Source organism: Tupaia chinensis, unplaced genomic scaffold, assembly GCF_000334495.1.
Source record: "Tupaia chinensis unplaced genomic scaffold, TupChi_1.0 Scaffold148904_1, whole genome shotgun sequence".
Lineage (NCBI taxonomy): Eukaryota > Metazoa > Chordata > Mammalia > Scandentia > Tupaiidae > Tupaia > Tupaia belangeri.
In genome coordinates this window covers 1,890,381-1,909,015 of record NW_006208752.1, presented here as the reverse complement: position 1 = coordinate 1,909,015, position 18,635 = coordinate 1,890,381, and the positions used below count along the sequence as shown (strand labels likewise).

Below are 18,635 nucleotides of genomic sequence, written 5' to 3'. Positions count from 1 at the left end.
CCACAAATGACAATATATTCTTTTTCTTTTCTGAACTTCCTCCTCTTCTTCAGAGTCTCACAATGTTTCTGCCTTCCTGCCTCAACCTTCTAACTGGAACTACAAGTGTGTGCTACCATGCCTAGATTTCCTCCTTTAAAAAAATAAATAAATAAAAATATCACAGGTGTGGTTTCCATGATGTTTCCATAAAACACCTTATAAACATCTATTTTAAGTTGATAATAACTTAACTTTAATCACATATAAAAACTCATCGTTTCAACTTCTCGTTCTTCTCATATTTTATATTATTTGTCAGAATTTGTATCTTTTATGTTCTCTCTATTAATCATTGTATCTACAGTTATTTTTAATACTTTGTAGTTTAGCTTTTATACTAAAGTTTAAAATAATTTATGCACTATCATTACAGTGTTAGAGAATTCTAAATTCAACTTTATTCTTATCCTTACAGTGATGTGTATGTGTGTGTGTATATATATACACACACACATACACACAATGCCTTAAGTATAGCTTATACATTTGTGCATGTTTATATTTGTGCATAAATGTTGTGAATGATTACCATATTCTATCTAATTAAAATACCCATTGCCTCACGTAGTTTTTGTGGACTGTGTGATGAGAAGATCTACTCTCTTAACAAATTTCTAGCATACAGCATGGTATTACTGACTCTGATCACTATGATGTATATTAGATCTCCAGAACTTATTCATCTCACCTAATTGAAATTTCGTACCCTCTGACAAACATCTTCCCATTTTTCCCTGTCCCTAGCAACTGCCATTCTATCTGCTTCTGTGACCTTCTCCCTCCCCCCTATTTATTTATTTATTTACTTTAGGTTTTTACCATAGGGCATGTGTGCTTACTGAAACAACACAGAGAGAGACAGAGAGAGGGAGAGTGAGAATTTACAACCCCCTGGGGGCTGGGCTGAGGGATGGCCACACTGCAATCGTTTAGTCTCCATTCAGGATTTTGAGCATACACACACACACCTGGTGTGATTTTCAAGCCACGGGGTCTAGGACTTGTACCCTGATTGGCCATGTGAGAGTCCAGAGCCTTAATCACCATACTACCTGCTGGCTCCTTCTCTGACTTTTTAAATAGCCCACATGTAAGTGAGATCATGAAGTATTTATCTTTCTGTGCCTGGCTTATTTAACTTAGGATAATGTTCCCTAAGTTCATCCATGTCCACAAATGACAATATATTCTTTTTCTTTTCTGAACTTCCTCCTCTTCTTCAGAGTCTCACAATGTTTCTGCCTTCCTGCCTCAACCTTCTAACTGGAACTACAAGTGTGTGCTACCATGCCTAGATTTCCTCCTTTAAAAAAATAAATAAATAAAAATATCACAGGTGTGGTTTCCATGATGTTTCCATAAAACACCTTATAAACATCTATTTTAAGTTGATAATAACTTAACTTTAATCACATATAAAAACTCATCGTTTCAACTTCTCGTTCTTCTCATATTTTATATTATTTGTCAGAATTTGTATCTTTTATGTTCTCTCTATTAATCATTGTATCTACAGTTATTTTTAATACTTTGTAGTTTAGCTTTTATACTAAAGTTTAAAATAATTTATGCACTATCATTACAGTGTTAGAGAATTCTAAATTCAACTTTATTCTTATCCTTACAGTGAGTTTTGTACTTCTATATATTTTCGTGTGGTTAATTAAAGTCCTTTTGGTTCAATTTGAAATATTCCCTTCAGCATTTCTTGTAAGGCAAGTGGTGGTGAAAAATTCCCACAACTTTTGTTTGTCTGGGAATGTCTTTTTCTCTCCCTCATTTCCAAGGGACAGCTTTTCTGGATAAAATATTCCTGTTTGGCAGGTGTTTCTTGTTTTATTTTCCACTTTGAAAATATCATACCATTCTCTTCTGACCTGAGAATGATCAGCAAATTTTTCAGGCTTTTGCTGAGGTTCTAGAAGGTTCCCTTATATGTGACAAATTGCTTTTGTCTTGCACTGCTCAAAATTTTCTCTTTTGTCTTTGAACTTTGAGAATTTCATTATAATGCATCTCAATGAAGACCACTATATTTAACCTTATTTGGAATTCTTTGACTTCATGAATCCAGATGTTCAGTTCTCTCTAAATTTTGGGAAATTTTTTCTTTTTCTTTTTCTTTTTTAAAAAATTTGTTATTTGTTGCATGCACTCACAGGGGGTGGGTGGGAGATAGAGAGAGGGACAGAGAGAGAGAAAGAGAGAGGGAGAGAGGGAGAGAGAGAGAGAGAGAGAGAGAGAGAATGCACTCCCCAGGGAGAATGGTTATACTGCAATCCCTTCTTCTCTATTCTCCTCTTGAGATTTTTGACATGCATGCACATATGCTTGGCATATTTCCCAAGCCGCTGGCTCTGGGACTTGAACCACTCATTTGGTAGTATGAAATGCAGCCACCTCAACCACCACACCACACCATTAGCGGACGGTTCATTATTTCTTTACATAATATTTTTTCTCCTTTCTCTTTTCCTGCTCCTATCTTATTGGTGTATAGGTGCTCTTTATGTCATCCTATAAATCCCATAAGTATTCTTTTTTTCATTTATTTTTGTTTTTAACTAGGTAATTTCAAATGACTTGTCTTTGAGCTTACTAATTCTTTCTTCTGCTAGATTTAGTGTACTGTTCAAACTTTATATTAAAATTTTAAGTTGCCATTGTGTTCTTCAGTTCCAGAATTTTTTATGGTTTTTCTTTGTTGAATTTCTTATTTTATCTATGTATTGTTTTCCTGACTTTATAAATTTCTCTTATAGCTCATTTAGTTTTGTTTGCTCATTTGTTTTGCTTTATGTTTTTCTTTTTTTTTTTTTTTTTAAGTTTCCACAGATCATGTGTACTTGCCAGAGAGGAGAGAGACAGAGAGAGGCAAAGTGAGAAATCACTCCCACTGGGGGGTTAGGGGGGTAGTGGCCACACTGCAATCTCTTCTCTGTTCTCCCAGGATTTAAGGCATGTATACACACATGACTAGCATGATGTTTAAGGTGCCAGGTTTGGGACTCAAACACCGGTCAGCCACGTGGGAGTCCAGTGCCTTAACCACCATGCCACCTGCTGATCCCACTCATTTAGTTTTTAAAAGATGATAACTTCGAATTCTTCTTCAGGCAATTCATAGATACTCAGATCTTTAGAATGAGTTACTAGAGATTTATTATCATTTTTAAAAACTATGTTCTTTGTTCCTAATTCTTAATGTTCTTTGTAGTTTTGCAATGATGTTTGCACATTTGAGGAAACGGCTCCCTCCCTTGTCTTCATGAACTGGCTTTTTCTTGGAAAGATCTTCCATCGGATATTTTGGCTAGAGATTCTAGGTCTTCGTTCCTAACTGCACCAAGTATTTGGTTGTTTTTTGCTATGTTCCAGGACCTTACAATCTATTTTTCCCTCTGTTGTCTTATTTTGTTACCTCATGTGTCTCCATTTCTTTAGGGTCACTTACAGATCTTTGTGCCTTTGGTTGTGTCATGTTTCTTTCATTATTCATGATCTTGTGGCCTTCCATTAGTGTTTTCATATTTGAAGAAGTAGGTACCTCTTCCAGGTTTTACAGGATAGCTTTGGTGAGGAAAACCCTTTGGCAATCGGCCTACTCAGTGATTCTGGGCAGATCAGCTGCTAGGGGTCCATGGGCATGATTATTGTTGGAATCCTAGACACAGTACCTTTGTGCAGTTCTTAGTGTGCAATCGCGCCTGGTGCCTGAGTCTGTAGAGGCAATTCTAGAGGTTATATCCTCCGAGGAAGGTCTTTATCTTGGGTCTTCATATGAAGGCCTTTGTGCCTGAGTCCAAGGTGGTAGACTGGAATCAAAGTAGGTAGACCTGGATCGTAGATCCTGGATCGTAGGTCCACTGGAGCAAGCTTATCAACTGGAGGACAACTAGCATGATGTCTAAGGTACTATGTCAGGGACTCAAACCACGGTCAGTCTAGAGCCCGGTCTGGAAAGGTCAGCCAGATGCCTGGATCCACTGGAGTCAGTCTAGACCCTGAGTTTGAAGGGGCAGGTCAACAATCTGGGGCTACTTGTGTCCTGGCACTGTGGCAAACCTGGAACTTGGGACTGTGGGACCCAAGCTGGAGCCTGGGGCCATTGGTGTCAGCTTGGAACCTGAGGCAACAGGATACATTCTTTTCATAATTTACTACAGATGGTCTCTGATTTATAATGGTTCAACTTAATGATTTCTTGACTTTAACATGTTCCAAAAATGATATCCATTTATAGAAACCACTCTGAATATATATACAAACTTTGCATGTTTTTAACTTTCAGTACAGTATTTAATAAAGAGATATTCAATACTTCATTATAAAATAGGCTTTGTGTCAGATGATTTTGCCAAAATGTAGGCCAATATAATTATTCTAGGTCTGGTTAAGCTAAACTAGTCTATACTATTATGTTTAGTAGGTAAGATGTAGTAAAAGAAATTTGACTTACATTATGATGGAATTATTGGGGCATATTCCCTTAATAAGTCTAAGAGAATCTGTAGTTATTTTTTTTAATTTTCTTTTATTAGTGTGTGTCTGTTTTCTTTTATTAGTGTGTATCTCTAGCACTTAAGTTTAACGTCTTTTCTTCAGGGTACATTTGTGGTTTTCTATCTCAAGCGTCTGAGAAATATTTACTAGTAGTATAAAAAATGATTATACTAATTTTTATGTTTCTGCACCACACAGGTAGTATTTAATTTAACCTTCAAATACTCTAGTGGTGCTGGACCATGATTAAAAAAATTGCCTGGGGTAAGATTTTTTTTTTCATTCAGATGAAATCAGATGTGCTTCTCTTTGACATCACTCTTTGCTAGTAGGTGAATTTTCATTGGGAGTGAAATCCTTTGTAGATCTCTGTCGTACCTCTCTGTCCATGTAGATATGAAAATAAAAACCCTTAAAATACCAAGACTGGCTCTTTCTTTTCAGAAAGGTAGCCAAGATATGCATACGTTCATTTATTACTCAAGTTTTCAGCTCCTTATGTGTTTTTTATTCACTTTTTCAGGCTCTTCTTTAAATGATGTTTGTGGTAAGAGCATTTGCAGGACATAGAGTCCACAATATTGCTAGCTTCAGAGATTCATTACATATTTTTTTATCAGAATAAAATATGAACCAGATATAGAAGTGCTTTGAAGACTAATGAGAAACTATTATGACTTCTAAATAGATGGCTTATTAAGGATCTTATTTTGAAAAATTACCCTCTTATAGTTTGGGATAACTTGCTTTTCTTTTTTCTTTCTTGATTTAGGGATGCACTTCTTTTGATTCAATGGAACATAAGGGCTTTCATGGCTGTGAAGAACTGGCCCTGGATGAGGCTCTTCTTCACGATCAAGCCTCTTGTTAAATCTGTGGGAATGAGAGAGGAGATAGTCAGCCTGAAGGAAGAGTGTATACAACTGCAGAAAGCCTTAGAGAAATCAGAATCTCAGAGGCAGGAACTGAAAGCAAAACAAGTGTCCCTTACCCAGGGAAAGAATGACCTGCTTCTTCAGCTGCAGGCTGTGAGTAGCCCCACCATTTGTTCTTTAAATCAGGTTTTAATTAGACTCCCTTGTTTAGCAAGCTGTGTTAATTTTGGGGGGAAAATAGAAGCACATGCTCTTCAAATGCCATAGAATTTCATCAAACACAGACAATGGAAACACTTAAAAATTCATGCTATTTCATAGTGAAGTGATTTTACTGGTAAGATGTCTTTGAAAAAGGGACAAATTATCAGATGGCTTTTTACTTATATAATAGTACCATAGTCTAGTATTGGGGGCGGCAGGAAGCTCTAGATCTTACTGTTTTTTTTTTTAAAGTTTCTTTCATGAGAGTAAGAGACAGACACCATCAATAGGGTTTGATGCCACAGTCCAGCACTCAGCCCTCCCAGCCAGCCAGGATGATGGATTTGTGTACTACATGTACAGGTCAACCAGGGAACCAGAACCATGATTTTCTGTATGGATCCAGAATAACTTGAGAAGTTTGTTAATACTGCACCACTGAACTGGTTCAACTGAGTCTTAATTTAAATTCTGTATGTAGCCATTAACAAATCAGTAGACAAGATTACTAGGGCCTGAAAAAGCTTGACTGAGATCTTCTTCAGGATTGTTGCAGTATGCTCCTAGGTGAATTTCCTGATTTGGGCCTTCTTCATTTTTTCCAGTCCAAATAAACATTACTACTACTAAGTTGAATTCTTAAAGCAGCAGTTCTCAACCTAGGCTTTGACCCAGTTCATTTGTGAAGCATTAGAAAATAAAAAGAAGTCTCTGTCTATTCTGATCTCTCCAAGAGTTTCTCATGTTTTCTACCAGCAGTTTTACAGTTTGAGATCTTAGGTTTAGATCTTTAATTCACTTGGAGTTGATTTTTGTTAGTGGCGAGAGATAGGGGTCCAGTTTCTTTTTTCTGCAGGTGGATACCCAGTTTTCTACCACCATTTTCTGAAGAGATTTTCTTTTCTCCATTAGATTGTCTAGTGTCCTTTGTCAAAAATCAGTTGGCTAGGGACCAGCAGTTAGCATAATGGCTATGTCACTGGACTCCCACATAGTCGATCGCGGTTCGCATCCTGGACCCGGTGGCTTAAACTCACGCCGGGCACGTGTGCGTGTGTGCCTAAGATCCTGAGAGGAGAATGGAGGAAAAGGGATTGCAGCGTGGCCAATCCCCCCGGGGGGGGGGGGGATTTCTTGCTTTCTGTCTCTCTGTCTCTGTCTGTCTGTCTGGCAAGCGCCTGCACCCTATAGCAAAAACCTCTCCAAAAAAAAAAAAAAATCAGTTAGCTATACATTTTGGTAAAATGGGAAATTATCTGTTGATGATAATATGGATGATAATATATTTGAGTCAATATACAGTGTATTCTGGATGAGAAAATTCTTTTTGTATGCTGTAATGATATAGAAAATTCCTTTTGTATATGTAATATAGTGATTGATTGTAAAAAAAAAAAAGAAAGAAAGGAAGAAAAAGAAATATGCCTAAAGCCCACTCTCAGATACTTAGATTAAGCACACTCTGTGTGGGTCAAAAAATATTATGTGATTCTGATATTAGTCATAATTAAGACTCATCATTTAAAAAAATCATTATGTTGCTTCCTGGTGAGCAACCCTCAGATCCAGCAATATGTAAATTTTAAACTCCAAATTCATGGTCCTGACATTCAAGTCTTTGCCACTAATCTGATGCTCAGGTACCATTACTCTCTTTTACTTTCTTTTCTTTTAAATAACTATTTCATTTAACTTTATTTATTTATTTATTTATTTATTTAAATTTGACCAGAGAGGGACAGAGCGAGAGAAAGATAGAGTGATAGAGTGAGAGAGAGAGTGAGAAAGCAAGCCACCAGTCCGGAACTCAAACCAGCTTGGCCATGTGGGAGTCCAGCGCCCTTAACCACCATGCCACCCGCTGGCCCCTACTCTCCTTTACTTTCCTTCTTCCTAGCCACCTGGTTTCTCCTGTGATCCCAAACATCCCAAAGGACAAGGACTAAATTTTATCCACCTTAATTATTCTCTCTGCCACACTTAGCACAGTAATAAGTTGAAAAATACAATTCTTTGAGCGGTTTTTCTTGCTTTTCAAATTTATTGAAAATAGAGATAAAATTTACTAAAAGTAAAAGAAAATTATACTTTTAGGCTGACCCAAGTTATTTTTTTTTTTAACATCAGAGCTGTGCTGCCTGCTAATGATGCATGAGAGGTCATATTTTCACTTAAGACTCTATGTTCAAACCTACATTTTTGATAAATATTTAACATAGCTTCCACTATTTATTTATTTATTTATTTTTGGAGAGTTTTCACTACAGGGTGTGGGTGCTCACCAGAAAGACAGAGAGATAGAAAGTGAGAAATCACCTCTCGTGGGGGATGACCATCCTGCAATCCTTTCTCCTCTCTTCTCCTTTCGGGATCTTGGGCATGCATGCACACACGCCTGGCATGAGTTTAAGCCACCAGGTCCAGGACTTGAACCACGGTCGACTACATGGCAGTCCAGTGACATAGACATTATACCAACTGCTGGTCCTTGCAATTTATTTTTATTTTTTTTTAAAGATTTATTATTTATTTATTTATTTAAATTCGACCAGAGAGAGAGGAAAGTGAAAAAGTGAGAAAGCAAGCCACCAGGTCCAGGACTTGAACCGTGGTCAGCCATGTGGGAGTATCCAGCACCTTAACCACCATGCCACCTGCTGGTCCCCTTGCAATTTTTTTTTAATGGATATTGCTAAACACAAAAGGGATCAAAGAACTAAGGGTTCTTTTAAAAACCTTCCCTTACTCAAAAACCAGCAGAACTGAGGGAACCCATGCCAGTTAACTAGTGAGAGAATAACTGCCTTTGGGGAAATGATCTGCTTGCTGTTAAACTGCCAAACGTTGCTCAGCTGACCCCCAAATCCTACAGTCATGTTTAATGAAAGGATCAGTGATGGTCGATTGAACTGTCCTCTTCATTCAGTGATGGTGACAAGCCCTGTAAACATGCTAAATGGAAGGCAGCAAACAACTGTTCTGCTTGTCAACCTGGGGTAAACTAAAATCAAACATCCCACTATTTCCCAGATATGGAAGCTTCTCTTATTTACATTGACCCTTCCTAAATGTCTTGACATTTTCCTTCTTCCTTCCCTCTTTCTTTCTTCCTAGCATAAGATAGGTATTTAGTACATTTCTTTATTCATTAATTTCTTTCTTTCTTTTCAACTGACATATAATATATATATATATATATATATAGTACAGGGTGGATTTTTTTGGTATATGAGTAGAATATGTAATGATAAAATCAGGGTTATTAGCATACCCATCATCTCATTTATCATTACAATGTGTTAGAATCATTCAAAATCTCCTCTTTTGGTTATTCTGAAATGCACACTAAATTATTATTGACTGTAGTTTCCTTACTATGCTATAGAAACTAGAATTTATTCTTTTGATTGAACTGTGATTTTGTGTTTGTTAACCAACATCTCTCTATCCTCTCACTCCCTACCCTTCCCAGCCTCATCATTATAATTCTACTCTCTATTTCTATGAGGTAAAAATTTCCAGTTTCTACATATGAATAAGAATGTGTAATTTTTCTGTTTCTGTGCCTGGCTTATTTCACTTAACATAATGTTCTCCAGGCTCAGTCCTGACATTTCTTTTTAATTAAGCCCCGCATTTGTAGGTCTTCAGTGAAGTTAAAGATTACTACTCTATACTTCTCTCCATTTGCACCTCTTTGAGCTCTATGTCTTGGGGAGGAAGTCATTGCCTAGCCAGGAGTTACCCAGAGGCCAGGATCCTGAATTTTTACTTTTTTTTTTTTCCTGCTTTTGATCTAATTAGTGGGTTTTTTTTTTTTTTCCTGATTTTGATCTAATTAGTGGACACAACTTAAGTGAGGCATATAGGTAGCTAATTAATTGTTCAAACTGGCATAAATTGGAAGATGGAAGAGGTCTACAGATGTAAGATGAAGATGTGTATGAAGCTATACTATAACAACACCTACAACAATTAAAAACATGCTCATGAAAAAAGGTTTTCTTTAGTCTCTAAAAAAGATAAATGAGAGGGCCTCAAAGTCATGAGAGGTGCTCTGTAGCAAAAAGCCCCTTCAGTTGTTACTTGACCCATAATATAGAAACAATGGGTCTCTCAGTAAGAGTTCGAAGCAGTGCACATGAAAGGATAAAAGGAAAGACTATTTTATGCTCTCTGTGCATAACTTGTGGAATTTGCTGCTGGCAGAATCATAGAGGCAAAGATTTTAGTTGGAAATAATAGTGGAATCTAGTTAGTGGCTTACAAGTAAGCTTACGAATTCTAAATTTGGCCTATAAATAAGAAAATATAGAGCTTAGCTCAATTTAGTAGAAGATACATACACACATATAAAATAAGTACATCAGGGCACTTACAGTAATGTAATAAATATCCTATTATCTGAAGGAATACTGCTTTCTTAAGACTGCATTCCGAGCAGGTATCAACCTCCAACTATATGCCCACATGGATGCTTCCAGAAGCTATGATTTAAGCAGCACACCACTGACTTTTGGAGGCCTGTTAGCTTCTTTAGGCCACTAGGATTCTATTAAGTGCTTTAGAAGAGGTAATCGAATCTACTGAATGAGCCTGAAAGATTGAAAGTACCTCCAAACATAAGCAATTCCTCCACTCCTCCACAATAGGATCAGGAACCTGGGAATATTATTTCAGCTGCTTAGGAGAGGTAGGTGAAAACGCCAGGCAGAGGGCAAGCAATTATCTCTTTGCTATGTGTTAAGCAGCATTTTCGCCTAGCTGATAAATTACTTCCAGCTGTTGGCAACAATTTTCTCCTCATCATGGCAGGAGCAAGAAACCCTGGCAAACGTTGAAGAGCAGTGTGAGTCGCTGATTAAATCCAAGATCCAGCTGGAGGCCAGAGTCAAGGAGCTGTCTGAGCGAGTGGAGGAAGAAGAGGAGATAAATTCTGAGCTGACTGCCAGGGGGCGGAAACTGGAAGATGAATGTTCTGAGTTGAAGAAAGAAATCGATGACCTGGAAACAATATTGGCGAAGTCAGAGAAGGAGAAGCGAGCTACAGAGCACAAGGTACTTTTTCTATAACATCAAGAAGTCCTAGGTGCTGGAATTCCACTCTCAAACTGGGCTTTTGTACCAGATTTGGTCTGTTGAGCTAACTACACAATGGACTGCAACTTTACAGTGTTGGGAGTCTGAATGCAGAAAGTAAAGGGTCTGATAAACTGTGCTGTCCCAGTTTAATTTTCCAATTTGAATTTATAGATTCTTGCTTTATCTCCCAAATGGAACATTTTTCATTTGTTCCAATCTTATTGCATCTGAAATCTAATAGAGCAAAACAGTTTTATCATACCACTAAGAATCTTTTTTTTTTTTTTTTTGAAGAAAAACAAGCATGGTATAGTTTACTAAAAGGTGATTTGGGATGTGTCTGAATCATCAGGTCTGCCATTGATTTGGAGTTTGACCTTGAAATGTCACTCTAATTCCAGTTACATACTTTAACATCTCGTTGAGGGTTTTAACTTGAGTGTCTATGTGTAGATTATGATAAACAACAAATAGCAGTTCTTGTTTTTATTGATTCTCTTTCATAAAAATCATGTGGGCCTGATATAGCCAGCCTCCATTTTTGCACAGTCCATCAGCTAGAACCCTTTAATTGCTGTTTTCTAAGGACACTGAGGCATAACACAATCAGTAAGAGCCCCCAGAATTCTCAAACAGAAAGTTAAATTCCCTTAATGGTCTTATTGTTGTATACTAATATGAAACAAATTGGCCATCCAGTGAGCTATGTGAATAATATTTGATTAACCAAAATACCCCATTTTGGGATCATTTCCAATAGCAGATCATTTTGAGGAAGAAAAATGAATTATAAATAGTATGTCAGGATGTTAGCTAAATGTGGTTCGTCATGACATTGGATACCTCATGAATTTCTTGGGCTATGAAACAGAGAAAGTCCTTACCATTATGCCCATCTTTCTAGTGGTGGATTTAATATCGCTGTTGTCATCTTCCCACAGGTCAAGAACTTGGCTGAGGAAGTGGAGTTTCTAAATGAGGATCTCAGCAAACTTAACAGAGCAACCAAGACTATGCAGGAGGCACATCAGCAGGCTCTGGATGACCTGCACATAGAGGAGGAGAAATCAGGCAACCTGAGCAAAGCAAAGTTGATGTTGGAACAGCGGGTGGATGAGGTAAGTAGAGATGCAGCTGACTAGTTCACTGCCTACGTACAGACATACCTCCAGTTTTCACTTAATTATCTAGGTCATTTCAGGGAAACTGAATAGTAGTATAGTTTGTTTCTTGCATTATTGAGAAGTTAAAAAAAAATAAATTCCCCCCTTTACATACACTGTACCACTACAGAGTAAAAAAAAAAAAAATTCCCCCCTTAACATACACTGAACCACTACAGAGTAAGAGAGGTCCCAGCACATCCTCTCTCAGTTTTTAAATGCAGCTTGCACACAACACTGGGCAGTGGGAAAGGAACATTGAGATGAATGGTAAAGGTTAGCACCCTAAGCGACTGGCTTTTCCCCATAGGTTCCACAGAACCTGGCATTTTGTCCCACAGATAAGCTGGTGCTCTATTCGACACTGGTGTGGAGGGATTGGTTTTAAAGGCCATGTTGTGTCTCTGGTGGTATGCCGAGATTTATCATTGAAAGATATGTAAGTCACAAGCTGTGTTCTGCCTATGCTATTAAAAAATACTTGTAAGATTCTAAAGATTATGTCCTGCTCTGCCTCTAAACCCCCAGTGAAATAAAAATGTTTCAAACTTCTTGCTCCAAAGCCGACATAGTATGCTCATTCATGCTCTTACTTGTCCTCAAAGTTTAGTCTTCATAAAATTGCTGACAAGGGTGATTAAGTTTCTTGACTATCTTCTGTTTTTGCCTCCTGTCTCTCTATCAGTTTATTCTATCACCTGTTGTCTTACTTTTTTAAAAAAAATTCCACAAACTGAATATTTCACAAAGCTTTACTGTAAGGATTTATGGGTGTTTGTATGTGTACATGTGCGTGCACATTACATAGAGATGCATTCTTTTTTGGTGTCTTATCTCTCTGGGCTGTGATAACAAACTACCATAGATGGGATGACTTGTAGCAGAAATCTATATCTCACAGTTAGAGAGAGAGGGGAGACTCAGATAAAAGTTTATAGATTTAGGGTCCTATGAAGGTTCACTTCCTGGCCTGTAGCTAGCCAACTTCTTGCTGTGCCCTCACATGGTGGATGGGTGTGGAACCTGTCTTATATCTTTATAAGGGCACTTATTCTGTTCATGAAGGTTCAGTTCTCATGACTCCATCACTTTCAAATGTCAGTCTACAACACTCATAATTCATCTACTTTCAGGTTTTCTTAATATACCGTTGAGAGATTCTCTGCCCTTAAATTTGAATTTCATATCTTTTTATAATTCCGGAAAATACCTTCCATAGCTGAAAAGTAAACAAAATCAATAAACAAAAAGTTGTACTATAATTGTTTTCTAGCTTCCTGCTAAACTAAATCCTATTTCATTGTTGGCAACACTAATACAGAATAAAACTGGTACATTCTGACTAGCTCTGTGAGATTCCAAAATGTGATACAACATTATGGACTAGAAGCAAGTATGTGGTAGAAAAGTCGTGGAAGTCATGCCATGTGAGGCATGCTTGAAAGGGCCAATAATACCGAGTTGGGAGACTCAAGAAGATGGCTGGATATTTATAGATGATCATGAGGAGACAGATTTATTTGTTGCTACTCCAGGGAGCAGGATTTGGGCTTGTAGGTGGAATTTACACAGACTAGTTTGACTTCGTGTGAAGAACTACTTCCGAGTAAATGGACTTACCCACCCATGAAATGAGCTGCCACATGCAGAAGTGAGCTTCCCATCATTGGAAAGTGGTCGAACAATGTCTCACTGAGCATTTCTTATTAGTTTCCTATAACAGAATGCATATTCCATAATCTCAAAACTTTTCTTCCATCTCTGATTTCTAGACTCTTCCATTAACTTACTCATGCATGAAATATTTATTTACAAATATCCATGTAACAGGCATTACTTACAGAATGTGTGCTTGTATTTTTCTTCCTTTATCCTGAAGGTAAGTGGTTAATGAACACTTTGAAGTACAAACTCTACCTATTTATTTGGCTAAATAATACCTTCTTTTGTCAGCTTGAGGGTGCCCTTGAGAAGGAGAGAAAAGCAAGAATGAACTGTGAAAGGGAAAAGCGTAAACTGGAGGACAACTTAAAGCTGAACCATGAAAGTATGGAGAGCCTGGAGAGCAGCCAGCTGCAGCTAGCAGAAAAGCTGAGGAAGTAAGCCACCTTTCTATTAATGTGAGATTTTGGGAGACCTTATATTGGAAGGCACAGCTCTTTCATTTCATTTACTCTCAGGACTCCATGACCAGATACCCAAAGACCTGGATGACAAGCTTAGGAAATTATCTTTTCTTTGCTAGATTTTATTATATACTTGTGAAAAGAGAGTAACGGTATACCCTAGAAGGGTATAATTAAGAAGGCATCTGACTATATAGATGAGAATGACAGGTGTAAGGCATATAAGATACAAATTATTGGAAATTTGGGACTGCAGTCAAAACATAAAAATAGCTCATTTGTTTTACTCATGACCAGTAAGACTATAAGAAGTTAAAACGAAAGACAACAAAACCCTGATGTAAAGTCTGATACACCCTCTGACCACTTAAATATTTGTCAGATATAACTTTCGCAATATTTATGTAGGGTTTGTATATGAAATAATTTACTATAAAATATTAAATTCTAAAACCCAATGCAAAACATGGGGACAATAAAAAATAGAGAGGCTTTCAAGTTAGACATATTCTTTATATCTCAATGAACTTGGGACAAGATGGCTCTCTCAGTTTGGTTCTAGTAGTCAGTGAAGTGGATTTTGTCACCTTATTCCTCTTGTCTTCTGTTTAAATACACTTTTTCTTTTTAACTATTTGGGATTTTTAATTTATTTAGATTAAAGCAAATATGAGAAAAAATGGGGAGATCCAAGAGGAGGATAAGACCACGTTAAAACTGGTAGCATTGGGACCAGCAGTTAGGGTAATGGCTATGTCACTGGATTCCCATATAGTCAACGGCGGGTCGCATACTGGACCTGGTAGCTTAAAACTCACGCCGGGCGCATGTGTGTGCGTGCCCAAGATCCCGAGAGGAGAATGGAGGAGAAGGGATTGTGGCGTGGCCATCACCCCTGGGGGGTGAGTTCTCGCTTTCTGTCTCTCATGCGCCCTATAGCAAAAACCTCTCCAAAAAAACCCTGGTAGATTCAATGACTGCGGTCTGCAGTAAAGTCAGTGGACCGCCCTGAGCTTCTTGAGTTCTTGTTTGTGTACATGCATTACCATTGTACCTGTTCTTGGTGGGATCAATGACTATTCTAAGGTGTTGAGAAAAGATGAAATAAGTAACCGTATGAATGCAATAAAATGGTGTAAGGCAAAATGATGATAGAGTTCCCTTAGCATTCAAATGTGAAGACTTGTGTTTTGGTTAAACAAAATGAAAATGATACACCATGTCCTTGTAGGCCATAGGTCAGAGAGATTCAGATTTTAGAAATCCATATTTTCTGAAAGTTGTAATTTCATTGTAAAACCTTTTTTCTAAAGGGATCTATGTATGTATAAAACTAATACATGATAAAAGTAGCATTTCAGATTTGTGATAATGTGATGTTGGGTTGTTGGAAAAGTCATGACACATTTTTGCATAGAAAATTACATCATGACTTTTCTGACAACCCAATAGAACACTTAATAAATGGTGTTTAGACTATTAGCTACTCACTTTCTGAGGTAAAAGTTACATTTCTTCCTCACACTATTCACATACACAGGCATGTTGTATTAAACAATTCAATGTAAAGCAAAGCTACAAAACCATTAGAAGATGCACCATTATTTATAGTTGCTAAACTATGAAAGCAACCTAAGAATCCGTTGATGTATAAATGGATGAAGAAAATGCAGTATAGCCATACAGTGAAAATTGATTCCTTCAGCCTTTAAAAAGAAGGAAATCCTGCTATATGCAACAACATGAATGAACCTGGAGGAAATAAGTCAGTCACAAAAGGACAAATACCACATGAATCTACTAAGATGAGATATCCAAAACAATCTCACACTTAGGAATAAACTCAGAATGGTGGCTGCCAGGGGCTGGGAGGAGGAGGAAAACTAGAAATTGCTGTTCAGCTGGTATGAAGCTTCAGTTATGTGAGATGATTAAGTTCTACAGATCTGAGTCCAACATTGGGCCTATAGTAAATATTGCACTTTACACTTCAAATCTTAAGAGCGTAGTACAGTTTTCTTTTCCTTTTAATCACACTTATTTTTAAAATTAGAAGAAAAATACAGGTGAGAAGTCTTGGGAAATTGGTGGCTTAAGTCTTCTTGAACAAATCACAAAAAGCCAAAGACAAAAGAATATTTTGATAAATATGACATCAAAATTTTAAACAATTATGTGGCAAAAGTCAATATAAATGAGATTGAGACAAATCATTATAGGAGAGATAAATACATGCAAAAATAAATATCAAGACTATTAAAATTAGGCTGGCCCCATAACACTACAATGAAGTGCTATATTGAGAGAGCCAGATTCTACATGACCAACTGAAGTCAAATCCTCATTCAGCCAGGTTGAAAAACATGCCTGGCATATATGCACATGCCTAGGAACCTTAAAGGATGGAAAAATTGAGGAAAAAAAGGATTGCTGTGTGACCAGGCCCTGTTGAGGCGTTCTTTCTCACTCATGCACATGTGCATGCACACATACACATTGTAGCATTAAAATAAATTAATAGAAAATCTGTAATTCAATAATTTAATGACCATTCTAATAGAAAAATGGGCTAAGGATATAAACATAGTTTATTTGGTTTATTAGCCATTTAAAAATATTTATAGTTTGTCAGATGCTGTTATCATTGGTAAACAAAGATATTAAGCATAAAATCCTCACCTATTCTCTAAGAAAAATTTAGATTATGCTATGAAGGATAAATACAGGTAAGTAATATTTTCATGCTGTTATTGGGAAACAAAAGACAGGATTATTACATCTTAAAGCATGCACCTTTTCCTTACCCAGCAATTCCTTGCTTGCTATCTGTTCTAGAGAAACACATGTACACATGAGATGTGTTTGGGGCACTATTTTTTGTGAGAAAATACTAATTGTGAGCTGGAAAATTTGGAGACAGGAGATGTAAAAATCATGGGAAACTAGTTATAGTTAACTTTAAAAAATTTTCCCAGGGGGTTTGCCAGAGAAAGACAGAGAGAGAGAGAGAGAGAGAGAGAGAGAGAGAGGGAGAAAGTTAGAAAACATGGGGGAAGGTCACACTGTAATCCCTTCACCTCCATTTCTCCTTTCTTTTTTTTTTTTTTCTTTTGGGGAGGTTTTTCGCTATAGGGCGCGTGCGCTTGCCAGACAGACAGAGAGAGACATAGAGACAGAAAGCAAGAAATCACCCCCCAGGGGGGATGGTCACGCCGCAATCCCTTCTCCTCCATTCTCCTCTCGGGATCTTGGGCACGCATGCACACGCGCCCGGCGTGAGTTTTAAGCCACTGGGTCCGGGACGCAAACCACAGTCGACTACGTGGGAGTCCAGCAACATAGCCATTACGCTAACTGCTGGTTCCCTCCATTTCTCCTTTCATGAGTTTGGCTATATGCACATTACACCTGGCATGTTTTTCAAGTTGCCAGATCTAAACTCTAACTGTGCAGTCAGACATGTGGTACCCAGCTGCCTAAACTACCATGCCACTGCTGGCCCCATACTTAACTTTCTTTGTTTAAAGGAGTTTTTGCTATGGGGTGCATGTGCTCGCCAGTAAGGCAGAAAGAGACAGAAAGTGAGAAATCACCCCCCAGGGGGACGAGCATGCCTCAGTCTCTTCTCCTCCATTCTCCTCTCGGGATCTTGGGCACGCATGCACACGCGCCCGGCGTGAGTTTTAAGCCACTGGGTCGGGGACTCGAACCACAGTCGACTACATGGGAGTCCAGCGACATAGCCATTAGACCAACTGCTGGTCCCCCATACTTAACTTTTAAATGAAGCAAACTATGTGCAAGTCAGCATAGAAGAATCTCCAAAATATTATTGGGTTATAAGTTACAAATCTCTATATAAAAATGCATACAATATTATAGCTTTCTTAATAAAGAAAATAAAACTATTTCTATAGCTATACAAACAAATAAATATACCCATACTTCAAAACATGCCCGAAGAATTTACACCAAATGGCTAATGGTGGTTCCTCTATGCAGAGAACAGGGATTTCATGTAATAGTCTTCAGGTACAGATGTAAGTATTAAATCTTACAGTGATAATGAATTCATATATTCTGCAATTTAAAGAATATTTTAAAAAGTTATTATTCTGAACAATTCCATTTGATACATTTCTCCAAACAGGAAAGAATTAGAAATGAGTCCTATGAATTCAAAGATAGAGAGTGAGAAAGGCCTGGTGGCTCAGCTTCAGAAGATGGTTAAAGAACTTCAGGTAATAATTTGTCAAATACTGGTATGTACCTGTTTTAAATGTGTGGGTGGTGATTAGTGTTTCAATAACAAATTCTTTGCCAATGTATCCAGACTCTTAGCCAACTGTAGACAGAGGCAGAAAGAAAGCAGTGGCTAAGAAGGTAAACTGTAGCATCCACAGGTGTGTGGCCTTACGAAAAAATTACTTTATAAGCTTAGATTTTCTTATTATGAGGATAATAAAAATTGAATGGCTAATTTGTTGAATGTTTGTGGTAAACCAGGCACTGTACCTGACAAACTTTGAACTTTAAGCTAATATATTAAATGCTGCAGTCTATTTAATGATAAGCACAGTGCCTAAGCCATGGTATACACTGAGCATTAGTCATTTAATTTTTATGATGATTATGCTCTG

The 18,635-nt window shown here is 37.5% G+C and overlaps 1 protein-coding gene across 1 annotated transcript in view; it reads left to right on the top strand.

The window, feature by feature from the left end:
- MYH15 (myosin heavy chain 15) overlaps positions 1-18,635 on the top strand; it is a 157,760-nt gene that overhangs the window by 75,744 nt on the left and 63,381 nt on the right. The window contains exons 22-26 of the mRNA XM_006170764.1: positions 5,318-5,573; positions 10,440-10,682; positions 11,648-11,824; positions 13,823-13,968; positions 18,146-18,236. Coding sequence (XP_006170826.1) covers positions 5,318-5,573; positions 10,440-10,682; positions 11,648-11,824; positions 13,823-13,968; positions 18,146-18,236 — 913 coding nt within the window. The remainder of the gene's footprint in view (positions 1-5,317; positions 5,574-10,439; positions 10,683-11,647; positions 11,825-13,822; positions 13,969-18,145; positions 18,237-18,635) is intronic.